The sequence below is a fragment of the Carassius auratus genome, chromosome 8 (assembly GCF_003368295.1).
Source record: "Carassius auratus strain Wakin chromosome 8, ASM336829v1, whole genome shotgun sequence".
NCBI classification, from domain to species: domain Eukaryota; kingdom Metazoa; phylum Chordata; class Actinopteri; order Cypriniformes; family Cyprinidae; genus Carassius; species Carassius auratus.
In genome coordinates this window covers 5,163,610-5,183,463 of record NC_039250.1, presented here as the reverse complement: position 1 = coordinate 5,183,463, position 19,854 = coordinate 5,163,610, and the positions used below count along the sequence as shown (strand labels likewise).

At 38.6% G+C, this 19,854-nt stretch overlaps 1 protein-coding gene across 1 annotated transcript in view; it reads left to right on the top strand.

Annotated features, from left to right (window-relative positions):
• LOC113107061 (cytosolic carboxypeptidase 6-like) overlaps positions 1 to 19,854 on the top strand; it is a 220,144-nt gene that overhangs the window by 154,801 nt on the left and 45,489 nt on the right. The window contains exon 6 of the mRNA XM_026269218.1: positions 17,582 to 17,798. Coding sequence (XP_026125003.1) covers positions 17,582 to 17,798 — 217 coding nt within the window. The remainder of the gene's footprint in view (positions 1 to 17,581; positions 17,799 to 19,854) is intronic.

Here is a 19,854-nt window from a genome sequence, read left to right as displayed (position 1 = left end):
TAGTTAACTCACTGGCTCTGAATACACATACAGACAAATCATGGGTCACAGGAGGGGATGCTCCCGAATCAAATTTAGGCTAAGCATCAACATTCACAAACCACTGTCCACTGTTATTTTTAAGCTCATAATCATGACTTTATAAATTGGAAATAGGAAGTTTCTGAAAGCACGTGAAGACAGCAGTGAAGCGCTCTCGCTCAACACAGTGGAGTGAATCATTTAGTTAACTTTGTGGCTTATTATTTTGAGTCGTATGGGACGTGGTAACACACGTCCCACTCACAATATATTGCTTTACAGGTCTATTGATTATGCCGCTCAGAAATATTCACACAAACATGCAGCACGTATTAGAACCAGCGATCTATATATAACTATATATAACTAATCTATAAATATATTTTTCTATAACAAATTATAAAATATTTTCTGTAAAAACATTAATGTCCTGGCAGTGACAAATGGCTTGTTTAAAATTTCATTTAATTACATTAAAGTTATAAGTTTAAATTTATTCTACAATAAATATTTTAACTGCTACTACGTAAAATGAACACTGCTGTAAAAAGCACCTTATTTGTTAAAAGTGTTTGCAAACCAAATGTTTTTACACTTTATTAATCTCTATCATTAGTTTTGTGCATAACAATGCGATTAATCGCAATTACATTTTTAAAATTTAGTTAAAACAATAGTATTTTCCCTGAGATTCACTTCAAATGAATCTGTGCACCAAAAACAGTAAAGCAATTTCATTTTACCTGACCATTTTACAGTTTTTTTCCTTTGGCTATATGTAAACAGCCTCTGTTCTGATTGGTTAACCTATTTGTACCTCCATTCACATCAATTCAATTCAGTTAAAGTTTATTTATATATCGCTTGCCACAATTTAAATCGTTGCAAAGCAGCTTTACAGAAAATTTTATTTCTACAATATATCTATTAGTACTTTATCAGTGGTGACTGTCAGTTAATGTACATATGGCAGAAATGTATGGGAAAATCCATTAAAGACGTAATCAGACAATTAACGCTATTAACAGCAATTATTATATTTTGCAATTAAAAACTTATAGCACAAAATTTGGTAGTCCTGTATGTGGTTTCAGGGTTGGCATAATCTGAGGTCCTCTGAGAGGTTTGCAGCATCTCTTTTCAGGTGGTCTGGATCCAGAATGAAGCTTGTGTAAATCCTAGTTCCATCGCAAAAACAGAGAAACAAATAGTGCTATCTTGCACCCAGCGCAATTGACTTTGCACACCGACGCATGTGTCATTCCTATTTTGCACCCGCGCAAAGCGCGCTTTTCCCTCCACAGAAGCACGTCGCTAAACTAGTGAATGAACTTGCGCTCCCTGGGCGGTTCAGCGCAAAAAAGGAGGCGTGTTCCGGCGCAAACAATCCCTGGTGCTATTTTGCTGTTCCATTAAACAATTGCGCCACTGACCAGAAAAAAACTAGTCTAAAGTCAGTGGCGCGTTGCGCGTTGTTCATTATGCTATTTTAAGGGCGCATGCTTGACCATAATGTATAGCGTGCACAACGCGCATACACTTTGCTCATGTAATCTACACAGATGCAACAGTTATTTTTGGAAATCATAAATTGTTACACTAAAAAAATATTAACACATGAGATGACGGAAATCATTGTGGTGTGCCACGAAGATGTGAAAAAATAGGCATAAATCTAGCTTACAAATTATTCAGGCTAATTGTAGTAATTAAGGATCAGACCTGTTTGAGGTCATATATGTATATAAGGACATCTGACAAATTGGTTTGTCCGTCAAGAACCAGGAAAAAAAATCGATGAAACAATTGTGGCTATTTCCTCCCACGCCTGTTTAACCGACGCTATTTTGGGTGGGTTTCTCCCATCGCCATACAACACAACTTCTCTGTCTTTCACTGCTCTTACAAGAACATCAGTCTGCTCGGCTGTGAACCGCTCCTGGCGTGCGCCTGGTAAATACGCCATAATAATAGCAATCCATAATGGAACTTGCGCACCTGCTTTTAAAGGGAATGTTGGATGACGCTCTGATTGGTTTATTTCACGTTACGCCCAAACCACACCTATGAATAATGAAGCTACTTCAGACCAACCCATTTTAGATTTGCGCCGGGCGCAAGAGCCATTTATCCCGCCGGGAAAATAGCAACAGCGCCGAGACCCGCCCACAAACTTACTTGCGCTTTGCGCTTTGACACTTGCGTTTCAGATCGTTAAAATAGGGCCCAGTGACATAATTAGCATAGCTGCTGTTCCAATCAAGCAAAAATGATTTGTTTAACCCAAGTTAAAGGATAGTAATATGTTTTTATATATATCAGATATTACTGCAGTACAAGATTATGAGATACATTATTTGAATGCCTGGCCAAAGAGATGTGTCTTTAATCTAGATTTAAACAGAGAGAGTGTGTCTGAACCCCGAACATTTTCATGAAGGCTATTCCATAGTTTGGGAGTCAAATGCGAATGTCATAAAAACCTTGTCAGTTTTTACAGGTAGTCAGGATGGACTTGGATCGGTCTGGGTGGACAGTTCTAATGGACAGTGTGTCTATATAGTACATTTAACTTCTCTTTTTTCCAACTATGAAAATAATTTTGCATGATAATTGCCACTATGTGTTGTAATGAGTGGTAAAACAAAACTGCAAGGCTGAGCAGAATCCTGTGTCTCCTGCCCTCACAGGGACATGCCCGGTTGGCTTGTATGTTGTTCTCTGGATGTAATTGAGATGTTTCAGGGGCTCCAGTGTGGCATGTGGCACTGAGGGACAGTCCAAGAGCACATGGGGAAAAGAGAGCATGGTGCTGTCTGTCTGCCTGAGACCAGATGACTTGGGTCAATTCAATAAATACCATGACCAAACATACATACCTCCCCACAACTTCCCCTCTGCCCCTGCACCCACACACACTCCCTCTGAGAGCCTGTGGTGGGGAAGTTAATTGGCAGCATCTGCTGTCTAGGAGGCAGCATACCCTCCCAAACCCCTTGCACCCCCCCCCCCCAGGCATCTGGAGACACCAGCCTGGCTGTAGGCACCTAAAGTGATGGGGGTGGATGGGGTAGAGAGCGAAAGAGAAGCAGAGATGCAGAGAGCAAACTTGCAGCTGGCATTCTTGCCAGTGGGGATGTGGTCAGACAGGCTGGCAAGCTGTGCCAGGCAGGGACGCCCCCAAGGGACAGATGGTTTACAGATCTAGACAGGATGCAAGGAGAGAGAGATGAGATCCTGACAAATGCAAAAAATTACTTGCTTTAAAGATTAAAATGCAGCACTTAGAATTTGGCAGTATAATTAATTTTACACAAATAGGGCGAGCCATCTAAATTCTCGTTTTCTGATAGTTCTAGGCCTTAGACTTTCAGGAGTAATAGAAGCATTACTGAGATGAATGATGCTGCTATAGATCTGTGTGCAGTAGAAGAATTGATTAATATGCTGTAGAATTGTTTAGTGTAGTGTAGGATAGTGAAAGTTGCACAACACAAGATTCTGAGTAACTGGAAATTGAAAGTGGTCATCATAATTGATGTTTAAAATATAGCTTTGTAGATATTGAACAGTGAGATCTAATAACCAACATAATCAATTCTGCTGTTTAAAAATATGGAAGCCTGTTTCTGCCACTGAATAAAAAAATTAAATAAAGTAATTAAACTTTTTTACTGTGAGAACGTCAGAATTTATTCCCCACAGGACTTCAAAACTTACAATTGCAAGTTGTAATTTACAGATCTGAGGGAAAAAGTTGAGGATTTGAACTCAAAAATTGCGATTAAAAACTTTTTTTCTCACAATTGTTTATTCTGCAATTTTGACTTTCTAACTCATAATTGCTTTGTTTTATCTGGAAAATCTGACATTATAACTCACAATTGAGAATTTACAGTACATCTTTCTCTTTCTGTTTTCTTTCATTCATTCATTCATTCCATGGCAGAAACCAGCTTCCATACCTTCCACTCATTTTAAAGGGAAAATCATGCTGAAAGACACATGCATTGGCAGATAGTGCTCGAAATATGATGTTGCATAGCTATAATTGCCTGTTTTATTCTCAGATATTCCAACTTTACTTTTCACATTCCATTTGATTAGGTCATTTAACTGGATTTGTACAGCCACCATAATGAGCCTCACAGTGTCTCCCATTGAGATTTCTATGAGTCTATCTCTTCCTCCTCTGCTGTGTCTGCTTTGACTCACCAGCCCTGTGACCTTCATCCGGCTTTTACCTCTGTCTTGCACTGACATCACTTCCTTTGAGACCTTATTTAGACGAGCGTGTCATTGTTTTGATCTTGCAAGAGTCACCCTGTGTGGTATTGGACAAAAACAACACAGCTGACATCATCGTCGTCCCTGCTTAAATTACAATAGCAAACATCATCAACTTACCGGTGTGCCTTGACATCACTCAGGTCAAATCCATCTGCCCATTCATCTGATGAAAAACAGATCTACTAATTAATATGGAACCCTCAGTGTCCAGCTAATGTACAACTGTGGGGTTTTTTTTCCCAGAAGGCGTTATTAGATTACGCAATTGAAAACTGTTCTTGCACTCCAGCATATATGAACACTTTTCCTGTTGACTGTGAGAAAGACAAATCAGAAGTGATGTTGTGGTGGGTTTATGAGGAGAGTAATCCCTATCACTGTCTGCTCTCAGCATCCTAACACCAGCAATGCCCGGGGCTACATTACCCGCGGGCCGTAAGCTACAATACTACTTCCTGCTGTACGATCTCAACCTGGACCTGATGCTCACATCTAATGGAACTAATGTGGATGGATTTCAGCTTGTATCTCTGCCATCTCACTTGCATCTCCCTCATCCCTCTGTTTTTCCATCTCTCAGTCTATCTCAGTGCCATCTCTATCGATGTCTCTGTGTGTGTATGTACATGTGTGTAGAGATGGAGTGCAAACTGGCGCCAGGCTGTCTCCCTGGGTCCACTCTACCTACTCTGCCGATGCAGTCAGCCAACACATCTCAGCTGTCCCCTGGGAAAGAGGAATAGAGGAAGAGAGGGAGGGAAAAGAGAAGGCACACCTGCATCAGAGCATCCCCCACCGCCCAACTTGTTTCTTTTTTACAAACACTTTCGTACTGTGTTTTTGCCATTTGAAGTGTTAGATCTCATTAAGAACATGAGTCACCATTCCGAATCAGGCTTTGATGTTCTGTTTTTTATGCACAAATATTTATATAAATATCATGTTTACATTTGTGCTCTGCATTTAACACATCCAAGTGCACACACACAGCAGTGAACAAACACACACCGTGAACACACACCTAGAGCAGTGGGCAGCCAATGCTGCAGTGCCCGGGGAGGAGTTGGGGGTTCGTGCCTTTGTTTAAGGGTCTCACCTCAATCGTGGTAGAGAGCGCTGGTTATTCACTGCAATACCTGCCAGACCTGATACTCAAACCCACGACTTTTGGGTTACAAGTCCGAATCTCTATCCATAAGGCCATGACTAAAGATATAATTCAAAATATATTTAAATGGACCTCAGCACTACTTCCACATGATTAACGGTGCACTAGGCTATTTTTGCCAAATTATGTTGATATTTGAAAGCACCAAAACAAGCACGCCCATATCCCAATAGGACCTTGCCCCTATTTTGAAATACACCCCACACATACACACACAACCCTGTAAAAAACGACAATCGTGAAAACAAGCGAAGAAGACACACAAGCATATTCAAACAAAAGCCAACACAAATAAGTTAGGGGAAACAATGCAAAGTCAACATTACTTACCTACCAATAAGAAACAACACAACCTTGGTGTCCGAATCAAGTCCTTCCAGCACCTTGAGTTTCTCTCCAACCACTGGAAAGCTGCTCTGATATTACAGCGGATCGTACCTCTTGCCTGGTCATAACCCTTCTATTTAATGTTTTGTTCCTCCGATATTTTCATCTTTTTTTTTTATCTTTCAGTTCTCTTTTCTAAAATCGATCTGCTAATATCCATCCTGTACACTCAGTTTGAGCACTCTCTTCTCTCTATCATTATAAGACACGTCCCCTTACTGCTGTAGGCTGCAAGTGTGTTTTTGGACATAGTCCGACACCATGGTCTTAAGCATTTTTCAAATATTGCTTAGTGCACCTTTAAAAGGGGCATTGGATGTTACATGCACTTTTACAAGTTGTTTGAACTGTAATGTGTTTTGGCAGCGTGTGTACACAACCACCCTATAATTATAAATTAAGTTTTATAAGTTTTGTTTTAATCTTTACCCCTTTCTCAAATCGAGCCAATCTCAGATGTGATGTCACAAAAACAGGACCCTCCCACGATTGTTTTATGGACAGTAGCATTTCAGCACAGACTGGACTGGTGTCTTACTTTAGACCCGCTCTGAGTGAGCTGTCATCAGTCTGCCATTGTTTCACCGCCGGAGCAGATGTACACAAGAATGAGTCCTAAGCGATTAAGGTGTTCTGTTGTTGATGTAATAATGAACATAGCAGTCATCATTTATTCCCAAAATCTGAACCACTGAAGACACAGTGGATTACAATTGTTTCTGAAGGGAATGTGCCCCCGATCTTCCTAAATGTGTTCAAATGTTCACGTGAATCATTTGTGATCCAGCCTCACCTACACAAGTGAGTATAAAGGTATTTAATGATTCATTGCCAAAAGCCTTTTCTAATAATGTGCTAAATCAAATTATATTAAGCCTTAAAATTATGCATAATTAAGGGTGTGGCCGCTTGAGTAAAAGGTGTATTGCTGCTGCTGTCAACTGCCGTTAAGCTAGGTGGGCGTGGTTTCAGCAACCCACTCCCGCCTTTTTTGCCCATATTCGATTATCCAGGAGTGATGCACGGTGACGCGCTGCCAAGATTGTGACAGCAGGCTCCGCCTACTTGTGGCTTCAAAAACGCTCTTTGGAAACGTCACGGACACTATGTCCATGTTTTCATACAGTCTATGGTCTCAACCCAAAATCGCACCGGAAGTTGACACATTGAACTGCTCAAACAAGCTAAATATTTTGCAAGCACCATAAGGGTGCAGTCTTTACACCCTTTGGGGAAATTATTCTATGAATAGGTTACTTATTGCACGAGATAACAAAAGGCATTTCAACATTACCTTCACCTTTACATAAACAGCAGAGTTGCTTTTTATTAAAAATAACTAAATGTGTGTAATGGGAATTCTGACGACACCGTCTGTGCCCTCACGATCTCAGATGTCCCAGTAGGCCACTGGGTACTCAGGTGGTGTAAATCTGCAAAACCACGGAAAACCAACACGTAAACACATACACAGACATTCACACCGGGGCACCTCTTACACGTCACCCTGTCTGGCTGTTATTACCCTATTTTCTCTAATGCACACCTGCCTCCACCTCTTATAGTCTGCATATGGATGTGTGTATGTGCCCTGTGTGATTTCTGCCCCTGTGCCCCATGAGGGGGCATGGCGCCACGTTGGCTGGTTCGTAGGGCTCATCTGCTCTATGATAATTACCCCAGACATCCCTCAGCGCAGCAGGGCAGCTACTTACCACTGTGGGGTCACACTTATGCAAACACACACACACATACACACACAAGCATTATATTACCACTGTTAGCCACTGCTGGATGAGGCTTGCTGTATAGTCTTATCACTATACGCACACCCTCACACACACACGCACACCATTACGCTGCTGCTACAGATGGGATGAGCCACCTGGGACTTGCAGCCCCGGGTTGGGGTGTTGTGGAGTATTTTACTGATGACGCATTAAGTAAGTGAGAGAGGGAGATCATATGAGCCTCATTGTGTGCATGCAGACAGGGTGTGGCCCATGTTCCCCCCCCCCTTTTTAAAAGTGTGATGTTAGATGAGTCATTTTAGATTAAAGGGTTGGGTCAGTTCTTTGAGGCCCTAAACACAAGATCTATGGCCATCTACTGGCCAAGGAAAGAGTTTTCTGTCAGCTAGTGCTTTCTGAAGTGTAGAGGTTGAGATGTTAGCAAAAGTTTGTTTTAATTTTTTGTTGTTTTGGAATAAGTTATGCTCACCAAGGCTGCATTTGTTTGATCAAAATACTGTAAAACAGTAATATTGCTAAATATTAGATCTATTTAAAATAACTTCCATTTTTCTTTTTTTAAATATATTTTAAATAATTCATGTGATGGCAAAGCTGAATTTTACTCCAGTCTTCAGTTTTACACAATCCCTTCAGAAATCAATATAGTATGCTGATTTGGTGCACGAGAAACATTTCAAATATTTTTTGGGTGGAAACCGTGATACATTTTTAATGAATGAATAAATTAATAGAAGGTTCAAAATAATTTCATTTTTGTGTCTATACGGACAGTATATATCTGGTGTGATTAGCTAAATTTTCTGGCATTTACAGCTCAGGTGATTGACTCAAAGAGTTAAATGAGGTAGGAAACACATTTCAAATCGCACACTTCTGAAAGGTTCTGCACCAGTTGAGCAACTGCCATAGAGATGAATGAGACTGCTAATGGTTAGCTTTCTCCATGCATTATAGGCATATTTGAATGTAAGTGTTATTAGGTAATAGTAGGGATTCTGGATTAGAACAATTTATATTTTTTCCCATTTCAGTGCATTTATGCGCCTGCGATTGGATGGGTTAGAAGCACTTCAGGCTCTTGTTGTTGATTCGTGAAGAGAATCTGTGTGGTTGACCCTCTGCCTGTTCTCTCTGTCTGTGGATGTTGCTTCTTATAGCATCACTATAGACACTATAGGGAAATCTCATCTCTTCCCACACACAGCCAGTGACAGGGGCCACACTAGCCAGCTGCACACTGCTGGAGCCATCCGGTAACCAATTATCTGAAGATTACTGTTTTCATGTTTGTTCGAATTTCCTTGCGCTTGTTTGTTTGTTTTTCATTTATTTAGCGCCCATTCATTTCCATGCATTTGCATATGGGCCTCAGTTGTTAAATGTCCATAAACCTTAGTGAACACTACAAGACAGAAGCTTGTCACCCTTTCATGTCTGTAACAGCCCCAGATCACAATGTGTTCCATGTACACAAGTGAGTCAGGCTCGTAACTATGTTTCCAAAGTTGTTTGAAATCTGACCCACCTGCCAGGTGTGCACACCGTCTCCAGCAAACAAGAGAAATGAGCAATATGCATAGAAGAGAGACAGATGATATGTATGCCTGAATAATAGGGCAAGATGGTGGAAGATGCTGCTGTTTAAAAAAAACAGTGCTTTTACTTACTGTTTATTTTACTTACAAAATGTTATTAATGTAAAAAAACTAAATCAGATATTCTATGTACATTTGTGTATTTTAACAGTTTAGTTGAAGAACTGAATGATAGAAAAATCAATCCCCAGAATCCCTTACAGCTGAAGTTATCAATTATTTATAGGCCTATTGTTTTAATTGAAACCATGTTTTAGTGGCAGTAGACTAATTATACAGATTGAATGATTCCCCAATTTGGCCTATAGGTTATGCTGAATAATGAATATGTTTTAAATGTGCATCTAATTCATGGAATTCTTAAATATCTTTAACTTTATGAAGTATAATAATGATTTAATTAAATAATACAAATGTTGCCTCAAAGGTCACATTTGTAATTTTCACTTAATAAAATCTATATTTTTCAGATAATTTAACCTTAGACTATTAAGATAAATTAGACTGATAAGATCATTTATATTTGTTGAAGTTCTATTACTAATATTACTAATACTATTACTATTTTAGTTAAAACCTGTTAACCTGCACCTGGACGCTGAAGCACTAAGCGCTCTTTGTTTGCATGTGTCAATGTTTATGAAATAGACTAAATGAAATGGGACAAAATTCCTCAATACAAACTAGATCTCATCATGAAAGTCTACTCCTCAAGCATCGATGACAGATCGCTGTTTTTCAATGGAAAGTTTATGAGAAATGTTATTTGCTAAATTTGTATAAAACATGCATAATCCAAACGCAGTACGTGCCAGATTCATCGTAATAACGAGTCATAAACACATCCATAGCTCTAAAGCCTGGTTAAGTTTGAAAGGTAAGGATCGAATGAACAATATCTCTAAAAAGAGTATGATTATTGAATATATGGCGCATCTGTATGATTACCATCTGTATTAAGGCCATCAGTGTGTGATTACAGACTGTTTGAGTGTCTATCAGTGTAAATGCTGTATTTCTAGCAATCTCAGGATATACTGTAATTGGCATAGGCCTATAGTTACCGTATTTTCCGGACTATAATTCACACTTTTTTTCATAGTTTGGCTGGTCCTGCGACTTATAGTCAGGTGCGACTTATTTATCAAAATTAATTTAACATGAACCAAGAGAAATGAACCAAGAGAAAACATTACCGTCTACAGCCATGAGAGGGCGCTCTATGCTGCTACACTGAAAACATAGAGCGCCCTCTCGCGGCTGGAGATGGTAATGTTTTCTCTTGGTTCTTGGTTCTAAATAAATGCGACTTATAGTACAGTGCGACTTATATATGTTTTTTTTCTCATCATGATGTATTTTTGGACTGATGCGACTTATACTCAGGTGCGACTTATAGTCCGAAAAATATGGTAATTCTTCTTATAAGTTTTTATTTATTTCTTATTATTACACAAATTATTCGTATTGTATTTTTCTAGTGCTCAAATAGATCACTTATTCGGTGCTGAAAATTCTGTCTATTGTTTTATAATTTAAAAACTATGCAGTGGTATGTTCAGTGCAAAACGTCACACACTTTTTCCATGTTGTTTGTTGACTTGACATGTTGTCTAGAATCAACTCTTGCAAAGCTGTGTGAATGAGTTTGTGTGAGATCAGACACCCAAGGATGAGATGATCTCATAATCGACGTAGTCTGTGTTTAGTGTTGTTAAGTGTGCACCATAATGCTGGCAACACAACAGTAAGTGGAACAGTTGAGTGTCTAAAAGTGGGCAGGGCAGCAAGTTCCTGTTTTTCAGTGTGTACTATGCTTGAAGTAATATAAAAGGGCCTGTCCTTTATGTCAGGATGTGTTTGTGTCAGCCATCACAGCATTAACGTGCCCTATGCAGAGCTGCTGTATTGATTAACCACTTACCGTTTAGCCTTTATAGCTCCTGTAGCCTTTGGTGTAACTTTTTGTATTTTGTTCAATAGTAATGAGTGCCAAATCTCTCCAGCGCCCCTGTACACAGGCCGCTTAATCTCACAGCTAATCTGAACACCGACACCCGGGATATCCATATCCTGTCTCTGTTTAGTTTTTAAGACAGGCCAACGTGTCGTAGTGCATCTGAATGTGCCGTTTGCCTTTCCAATGTTCTAGTATTATCCACCCAATATCACCCCAGAGGTGCCCGGACGCTCTTTTTTGTGGGCAGCAGTCGTAAAGAGCACTAGGTTGGAATATATTAGCCTGAGAGTTTGTCTCTTTCTCTCTCTCAGGGGTGTACGTTTATGATCTGAGCTGTAATGAGTGGATGATTTACGAGCTGTGAAGGCAGTATGATGGCCAGGGCTCTTAGTGCTAATATTACACGTGCCCCCCTGCGCTTGTGAAGAGCACTGCATCTCAGACTCCAACACATGCGTGTGTGTGTGTGTGTGTGTGTATCCGTCTGTGTCTGTGTCTGTGCATGTGTCAGTGTGCTTAATGCACGCACTTGCCATGTTCAACCATGATACCACTCGATAGACAAGCTCAGGCTACTCTGCAGAATTCATAAACACTTGAGCTCAAATTCAGCTATGCATTTCAATCTAGTGAGGGTAATAGATCACGATAGACTCCGATTTAATCTGTCACTGCTTATTAAAGACAGTAAACCCCATAGGCTCACTTAGCATCAGTAAAATAAAATGCTGTGCTGTAATCAATATTAGGAGCCTCTTATAATTCATTTTTGTGCCGTGCCTTCTTAGAATGAAACTAATGTAAAATATCTAGTAGATGAAACTTTGAAATAATTATTACGAAATGGCCAAAATAGAGTAGAAAGTCTGAAATAGGTTTTCTTGTAAAATGTAACTCAGTCAACTTGTAGATTAGCAGATCTAGTTTGTCAGTGATGTTTGGATCACTATTTTTTTTTTATTTTTATGACACCTAAATATTAAATCAAATAACATTATTGTAGGCAATATATGACAACATCATTTTCTTCAGCATCAATAAAACAGTGTTGAAAACTACAAACCAATCAGTAATGTTTTGCATCAAATTCCACTGGTTTTCTTGTTTGCTTGTTTTTGTTGTTGTTTTTAGCAAAAGTGCTTTTGATAATTTAGATTATAACTGTATAATTTCCATCTTATTGTATATTTAAAATTTTTACATCAAGATATAAGTAAAAAAATAATCATTTAAAAGGATTCCATTACGTGGAGAAAAACTAAAGAAAAGTTAATGGAATCCAATTTCTTTCAGTTCTAAAATACTTTAATAAAATAACATTTTATCAACTCTGGGCAGATGATAAAATGGGTAAAAAGTCCATAGACTCAAGTCATATCTAGTCCAGAATATCTTGGAGACCTGGCAACCTCCATCTTGACTTGTATCTTCTATGATTAACCAACACAAAATACAATGTCCACCCTTCTCCCTAAATTGGCTAATTTGGGTCCCATCTCATTGATTCATTCTGCTATCTCTGATCCTCCACATGCATTCAACTCTCTTCACCATTTAGAGAATTACACAGTGAATTCGCACGCCAAAAACCCCTTATTTCAAACATACCATCGCACATGGACAGCTCGACCACAAAGCAAGTGAGGTTGCTTAGTAACTGTGCCATCCAGTGCTATTCTCCCATCTGATTCATGTCCCAAATGATAGATCAATCACAGGAGGGCCACTCCACTCCCTCTACCTCTCACATTACGGCGGAAAAATCCAGAGAAAAGAAACGCTATCAAATGTAAAACAATAAATGCATTAGAAGAGGGATCGCTTGTTTGAGCAATAATTACACAATACGGGCCTACGTCCAAAGTCAAAAGAGCCTGCACAGATCTGAGAGTATCATTGTCGCGATGAAATGTAATATCCGTACGTGTAATAGAGCCCCTTTTTTTCTCCAACTGTTTTTGTCAGGAGGATGAGAGAAGAATCGTGGCACTTGACAGCTTCATGCTCATATTTGAAACCATTTAACCTTCACACCATTAAGCAGATGACAGCCAGTGCTCTTAGAAGAATAGGGGAGGGCGACAAATGCCGAGTGAGAGAGACGGAGAGAGTCAGAGAGACAGGAGCCACTGCGATGACCTCTACGCTTGATTGATTTGAGAATATAGACAAGATGTCCCGCTCCGTATAAAAGCTAGCAATTTTCCCCCTCGTCTAGTTCCCTTCAGAGGAAAGCCGACAGCCGCGGCGTCATCAAAGGCCCGTCGTGTTCCTGCTAACAGAGTTGAAAAGCGTCGCGATGGGGAATGACACCTCGGTATGGGCCGGCCTATTTAGCTAACAGCACACGCACACACAAATAAAATAAAAAACCCAGATACAAGCGCTAGTCGGCGATAGCCCTGTCTGCTCGAGTAGAAGAAACTTTGGGATTCTTTCGCAAGTTATGAAAACTCTTTCATTTTTAAAGTCCATGACCTTGAGCTTCAGGCACTGACCTTTTCTCTATATGGAAAGAGAGCCAGAAAGCAACAGCTCGCTGTGTGTGTGTGTGTTCCTCAGGGTGGGGAGTGTGTATAAAAGGCTGAGGCGTTTGGTGGGCAGCTCAATTGTTAAGCCGTGTGTGTGTAGGTTATTGTCCGCCAGCCTGTTTTTTTTTTTTTCTTTTCCCCTCAGACACACAGCGAGATAAATGTGTTTTGGAACGGGGGGCATTGTACCACATCCACCAGCACAGGAAGGCATGGGGCACTATCATTTAGATAAAACAAATTACCAACAGCCACAACGAGAGAGGGAGAGAGAGAATGATAGAGGGGAGAACATACACTGCAGAGAAGATAGAAAAACGCCCAGCAGGTTCGAGATTCACCAGGCTTTCTCTCTCTCTATCACATAGAGGAGCAACACACAAAGCTATTTTCTCTGGCCAATAGCGTCGCAGCGGCGCAGGAAAGGCGAGCAGTAAATTCCCGCTGGGTAATTAAAATCAATAGCCACGACTCGCTCAGTAGCCAACAAGGTCAAACGCTGGAGAGGAACCGGGATAATGCCCAAACAGATAAATAAAAAAATAAAGTGAGGTGTCACGCTGTTTCATTAACCCTGCGTGGGGAAAGGTGTGTGAGCGTGTGCGCGTATGTGTGTGTGTGTTTGTGAGGGCTAATGTCTGCTTGGCAGGGTAGTCGGGGTGCACGGCAAACAGCCCGGGGTCCTGAAGCTAACCCCACTCAAAAGCAGGCCAAATACTGCAGCGAGCACAGCTGACCCTGAGCATGAGACTCATACAGTATACACATATACATACTCTCTATGCACAAATATATGTGCATCTATATATAAATTAAATATATTTGAAATGAGATAATATGGATGTTAAAGATTTAGCTGTTTTAGGGACCATTTTACCTTTGGTGTTCAAGAAGCATTTCTAATTATTATCAATGTTAAATATTTTTGAGGAAACTGACTTGATAGACTAGAATAGAGTTTGGACCACGCAGGCGCCTGTCCTGTGTGTTAACACTCTTTTGAGACCCGTAGAGATACTAGTCCCCTAGAGGATTTCTCAGCTTGATCGTTCATTTGCTGTTTTTTCCTCCACAGAGAAAAGCTCATTCACTTTTATTTCGGCTCAGCGGTTCACTTTGTTCAGGTAGTAGAGGAGTCTGGGAATGAGCGTGTGTGCATTCTGCAGTGTGTGTGTGGGTGATGCTCTGTTATGTTGGCTTGCACTGTGTATGGCTGTTTCATATCTGCATAGTTTTATATACGGAAGCTTTATTTCTCGTGGGGTTCCTAATGAACATCAGGGTGGGGCATGCTCTTTTAAACGGCCAATCACAATGCTGCACTCGAGGGGCTTGCTAATAGAGGAAACAAGCTAAGCAATGCATATGTTGTATGTTGGTTACTGTAAACTGCCTGCTTTGACAGTATTTGGAACAGGCCTGATGATTCTGTAAAACAACACTTATGTAGCTAGCTCACTTCTGAAAAATGGACATATACTGTACCTCTAACATTTAGTTCAATTTTGCATGTTTCTAATATAATGCAAAGTTATTTTGTTTTATTTAAATGAATGAAATTAATAAGTTTTGTAGTTTTAGATTGATGGTGATCAATGTCATTAATATATTAAAATATTGATGCAGATGAATTAATGCAGGATTAGAAATATTTCTTATTCATTTTATATCAGAATTTTTTTATATTAAAATGTTTGAAATCCTAAAACTTATATTACCAGATTTAAATATAATTTTGAATCTCGTATTTGCAAAAGAGTCTCAGGCTTTTGCTTTTTTTTTTTTTTTTTTTTTTTTTTTGCAAATCATAAAACCATATGCTTAGCTTATAAATGAATGAATTTCAGAATGTTTTAGTAGTTTTTCATATTTAATATTAAAACAGATTAGAGTGTTTTAGTATTTGTAGCGTGATAGTTATCAAATAGTTACAGGGTTACAGTTTGAAACCCTTAAACTTCTATTACCAGGATTTTGAATATCATATTTTCAATATAGTCTATGGCTTTTGCATGTTTTGTATTTTATTTTATTTTAATTATATTATTTTTATTTCAGTTGATAAATTAATGAATTTCAGAGTGTTTTATTATTTTTAGCTTGATTGTGTTCATTTGTTTATTTTAATTTAAAAATAGTAACATGGATAAGTGCAGAATAAAAAAAAAATCTTATTTTTCAAATGTCAGAAATCCTAAAAAGTATATTTTCAGCTTAAATATGATTTAAAATCTCATATTTCAACATAGTCTGAGACTTTTGAATCCCACTGTTTATGTCTGTGTGTTTGTTTGCATTTCTGCATATGGGTCACTGAAGATAAGGGAACAGGTGTGTGTTTAGAACTTTTCAAGCATTCAAACAAAGACACTAACCCAGTTCCATCAGTGTACAGTGTGTATGTGAGTCGTTTAGTAGAAAAGAATGAGATGGAAGGACTGGAGGCTGATTTTAGAGAGCTGTTTCCTCTCTCTTATCAGTATGGCCGTGTGGAAGCTTCTGTGCTGTTCACATAGATAGCATCTCCATCTGATCTCTCTCTCTCTCTCTCTCTCCCTGTCCCACAGTCAGCCCAGCCCAGCTCTGATCTTTCCTCTCTTTCTCATCTTCTCACTATCTCCCTCCCCCTGTTATTCCCTCCAATGCTTTCCATCGTATGTTCTTTGCCTGTCCTTCACTGCTATTTGCTCACTCTCTCTCTCTCATTTTCTCTGCAGATGTGCAGATTTACTTTCAGCAGCGCCACATAAAACTGATTAACAGCACAGTATATCATTTTATATGCAAATAACATTGCTTTCATTGTTCAGGCTGCTCATTGTGCATTGCAGAAATTTTGATTGTTTACAGTTTGCTGGTAGTGTTTGCCTTCATCTAGATGGGTTTTTAAAGGGAGAGAGAGAGAGAGAGAGAGGGAGCTGACTTAACAACAGTACTGTGAATGACTGCGGGGGATGAAGAGGATTGATCGGCCTGCAAGTTTCCAGACTTTATTTTTATTTCATTTATATTTATTTATTTATTTACACAATTTTCTTCACTTCATTTCATACAATGTTCTCTTCTCACCTATCTCTGTTATTTATTTAATTGAATCTTTATTTCTATTTTATTATTCATTTATTTTATTACTTTATTATAAATCTTTTATTTTATTTATACTCTTTTTGTCACTTTATCTCAATTGAACAAATCTTCTGTTCTCACCTTTTCTCTTATTTGATGTTGTTTTATTCACTTCTCGAGACATTTGATCAAATCTTTTTTTTCGTTCCCAATATTTTTCTTTCAATTTTTTTTTTGTTATTTGTTTTATTTTATTTATACGCTTCTTCACTTAATCACTTCATCTAGTCTACTCTTTTCACACTTTCTCTTCTTTTTTTATTTTATTTTCATATCATGTCATCTCATCCTCTCTTCTTGTCACATCTTTTTATCTTTTTATTATTTTTTATTATGTTGTAAGTAAATACTCTTGTCAGACAGCAATTTTCTGTCACACCCAAATAATCTTATTAACTACAATTGATAACATGAAAAGCTGTTTAAAATGCGTTAAACTATAAGTAATATAAGATATTTCCCAGTGACAAGAACATCAAGCAGTAAATCATGTAGATTGGGGTTTTATGTGATCAGTCAAGACTTGATCGAGTTGTGATCATGATGTATGGGTGATTAAAAATAATATTTTCCACCTCTATGCAGCCTTAGTTACATCAGCTGAAAAGTATCATTACAGAGAATGTTTTCACATTGTAATTTCTAAATATTATGAACACAGACTTTTTATTTCTTCAGAACATCCTCTCATCAACCATGAATGTCCACTGTACATTCATTGTCATCTTGTCTTTCTTTCTTTGTCACAGGCAAAGACTGCCAGCCAAGAATGTGTATTACTATCGCTGCCCGGACCATCGGAGGAACTACGTGATGTCTTTAGCCTTCTGCTTCGACCGCGAGGATGATGTTTATCAGTTTGCGTACTGCTACCCGTACACCTACTCACGTCTGCAGCATTACCTGGCCAGCCTGGAGCGCAGAAATCTCGATTACCTGCAGCGAGAGCAGCTGGGCCTCAGTGTGGTTAGTCACTGCATGTTTGCACACCGTGTTACTGCGCGTCTTTGTAGCGTTTCCAATGTTTCTGTCAGTGTGTGTTATGTTAGTATCTTCCTGTGTCTGCCGTGCACTGCACACTCATTTTCTTTAATGGGACGGACACATGTAAGTTTCTTTGAGGATGCGTGACTGTGTGTGTGCATGATCTGCACAGGTACTGGATCATTCACATCGCCTACAGTCCCGTCTCGCTCTTATCAAATAATTGTAGAGGAAAACTCATTAGGAATGCTCGAGAGATTAAAGCCCTCTTTTAGGGCCTTCATCACTTTCACGTTCGTCAAGGAGAGCCAGGCACGGGAAGCCACTGATGAAAGGACATTTATTGATAAGAAATATGCTGTCAATGGAAAAAAAAAGAAATCAGTTTCACTTGAAATGGGGATTTGAAAGGGCAGATATATCAGGGGGAAAATAAATGGCAAAACTATATGTTAAAGCCATGCAAGAACAGAAATACAGACTTGAGGGTGAATATGGTGCTGTTATTTTATTGTATTTCTTTAATACCCATTTCAATTCATTCACCGCATAAACCCAGATCAGTTCTGTAACCATATTTCTGTCTCTTCAAAATTCAAAACTTAAACATGTATGAATGATTTTGCTTTAGATAACAAGATATCAAACCAAGGGTTATGTGTTATATAATATAAATAACTGATTTCTATTTGAATATATTTATTTAAAGCTGCAGCCATTACTCCAGTTCTTCAGTTTCTCGTGGTCCTAAAACAAGATACAAAACATACTTGGTACTGCTGCTGCTACATGATGTAAGCAACTGGTGGCACTGTTGTTTTTTATTGAAGTATTACAGAAAAATAATATTTTTATAGATATTGGAGGCCTCTGAATTGGTTAATTTTGAGTAAGGGTCAGTGTTGCCATTATTAACTAAAATTAAAACTTTTAAAAAAGAATTGTTGTTAATTGAAACAAAGCTGATATAAAATGAAATCGAAATACTAGATGAAAAACTTTCAAAAAACCTAAATGAAAATGAGAAATGTTGTCTTGGCAGTTAAACAAAATAAAATAAGTTTAGTATTAAAATTATTGAAAAATAAAACTGAAATAAAAATGTAAAGCTTAACAGAAATAAAAAAAAAGACAAAATTACATAAAATTACTAAAAGTGAAAATTAAAAAAATTAACTAATTCAAAATATTGTGTAGTACTATAATATAAATAATACTTAAATAACAGGTGGAGGTTCTGAGTTTTGGTAAAACACCTCATCTCAATACCTTTTGGGCCACTGTGCCTTCCTTGCCATTTCATTAGTATGTATAATCAGCCTTTATTATAATTCATATAGAAGATATAATGTCAGAAATAAAGCAAGAATGAAAGAATAGATACTGAGTGAGGGAGAAAAAGTGAAGGAGGGAAATTGTGATCGAAAAAGAGAGAGTGAGAGTGAATGTATTTGTATGCGCAGGCATAGGGACTTTTTATGGCCTTATTTGTCTTTTTATGTCCTCTGTTCTTGGGTATGTGGCAGTACAACACTCTTAATGACCTGCAGAGATGGAGGAGAGAGGGAGGGAATGAAGAAAAAGAGAGCAGGGATGAGGGTACAACAGCTTGGACTGCAGTAGTAAAACACTCTCTGGTGTAACACACAGACGTGATGTACTTAAACAGAGCCAATGTGAGGATGAAGTTAGTGTGCACTAACACACACACACACACACATGCTATAGGTAAAGCACAAGAGAACAAGCCTGGATTCAGTGTAATACTGGGATTACTTCTCTCATATCTTTCACTTTCAATGAGGCAAGTAAATGCGAAGAGCGTTCCACAAAAAGAGTCCTCTAGTACATCTCAATTACCTCTTTTGCTCTGTTAATGCTTTGCCTCTCAGGGTCCAACTCGTTTCTTTTTAGAAGTCTGCTTGCTGGTGACGTATATATGAGAACAAATTTTTACATTGGCATTTGTAATACAACAACCAATCAGATCTTATCCAGAGGTCTATGAAGATGAATCAACCAATACAAACAATCACTG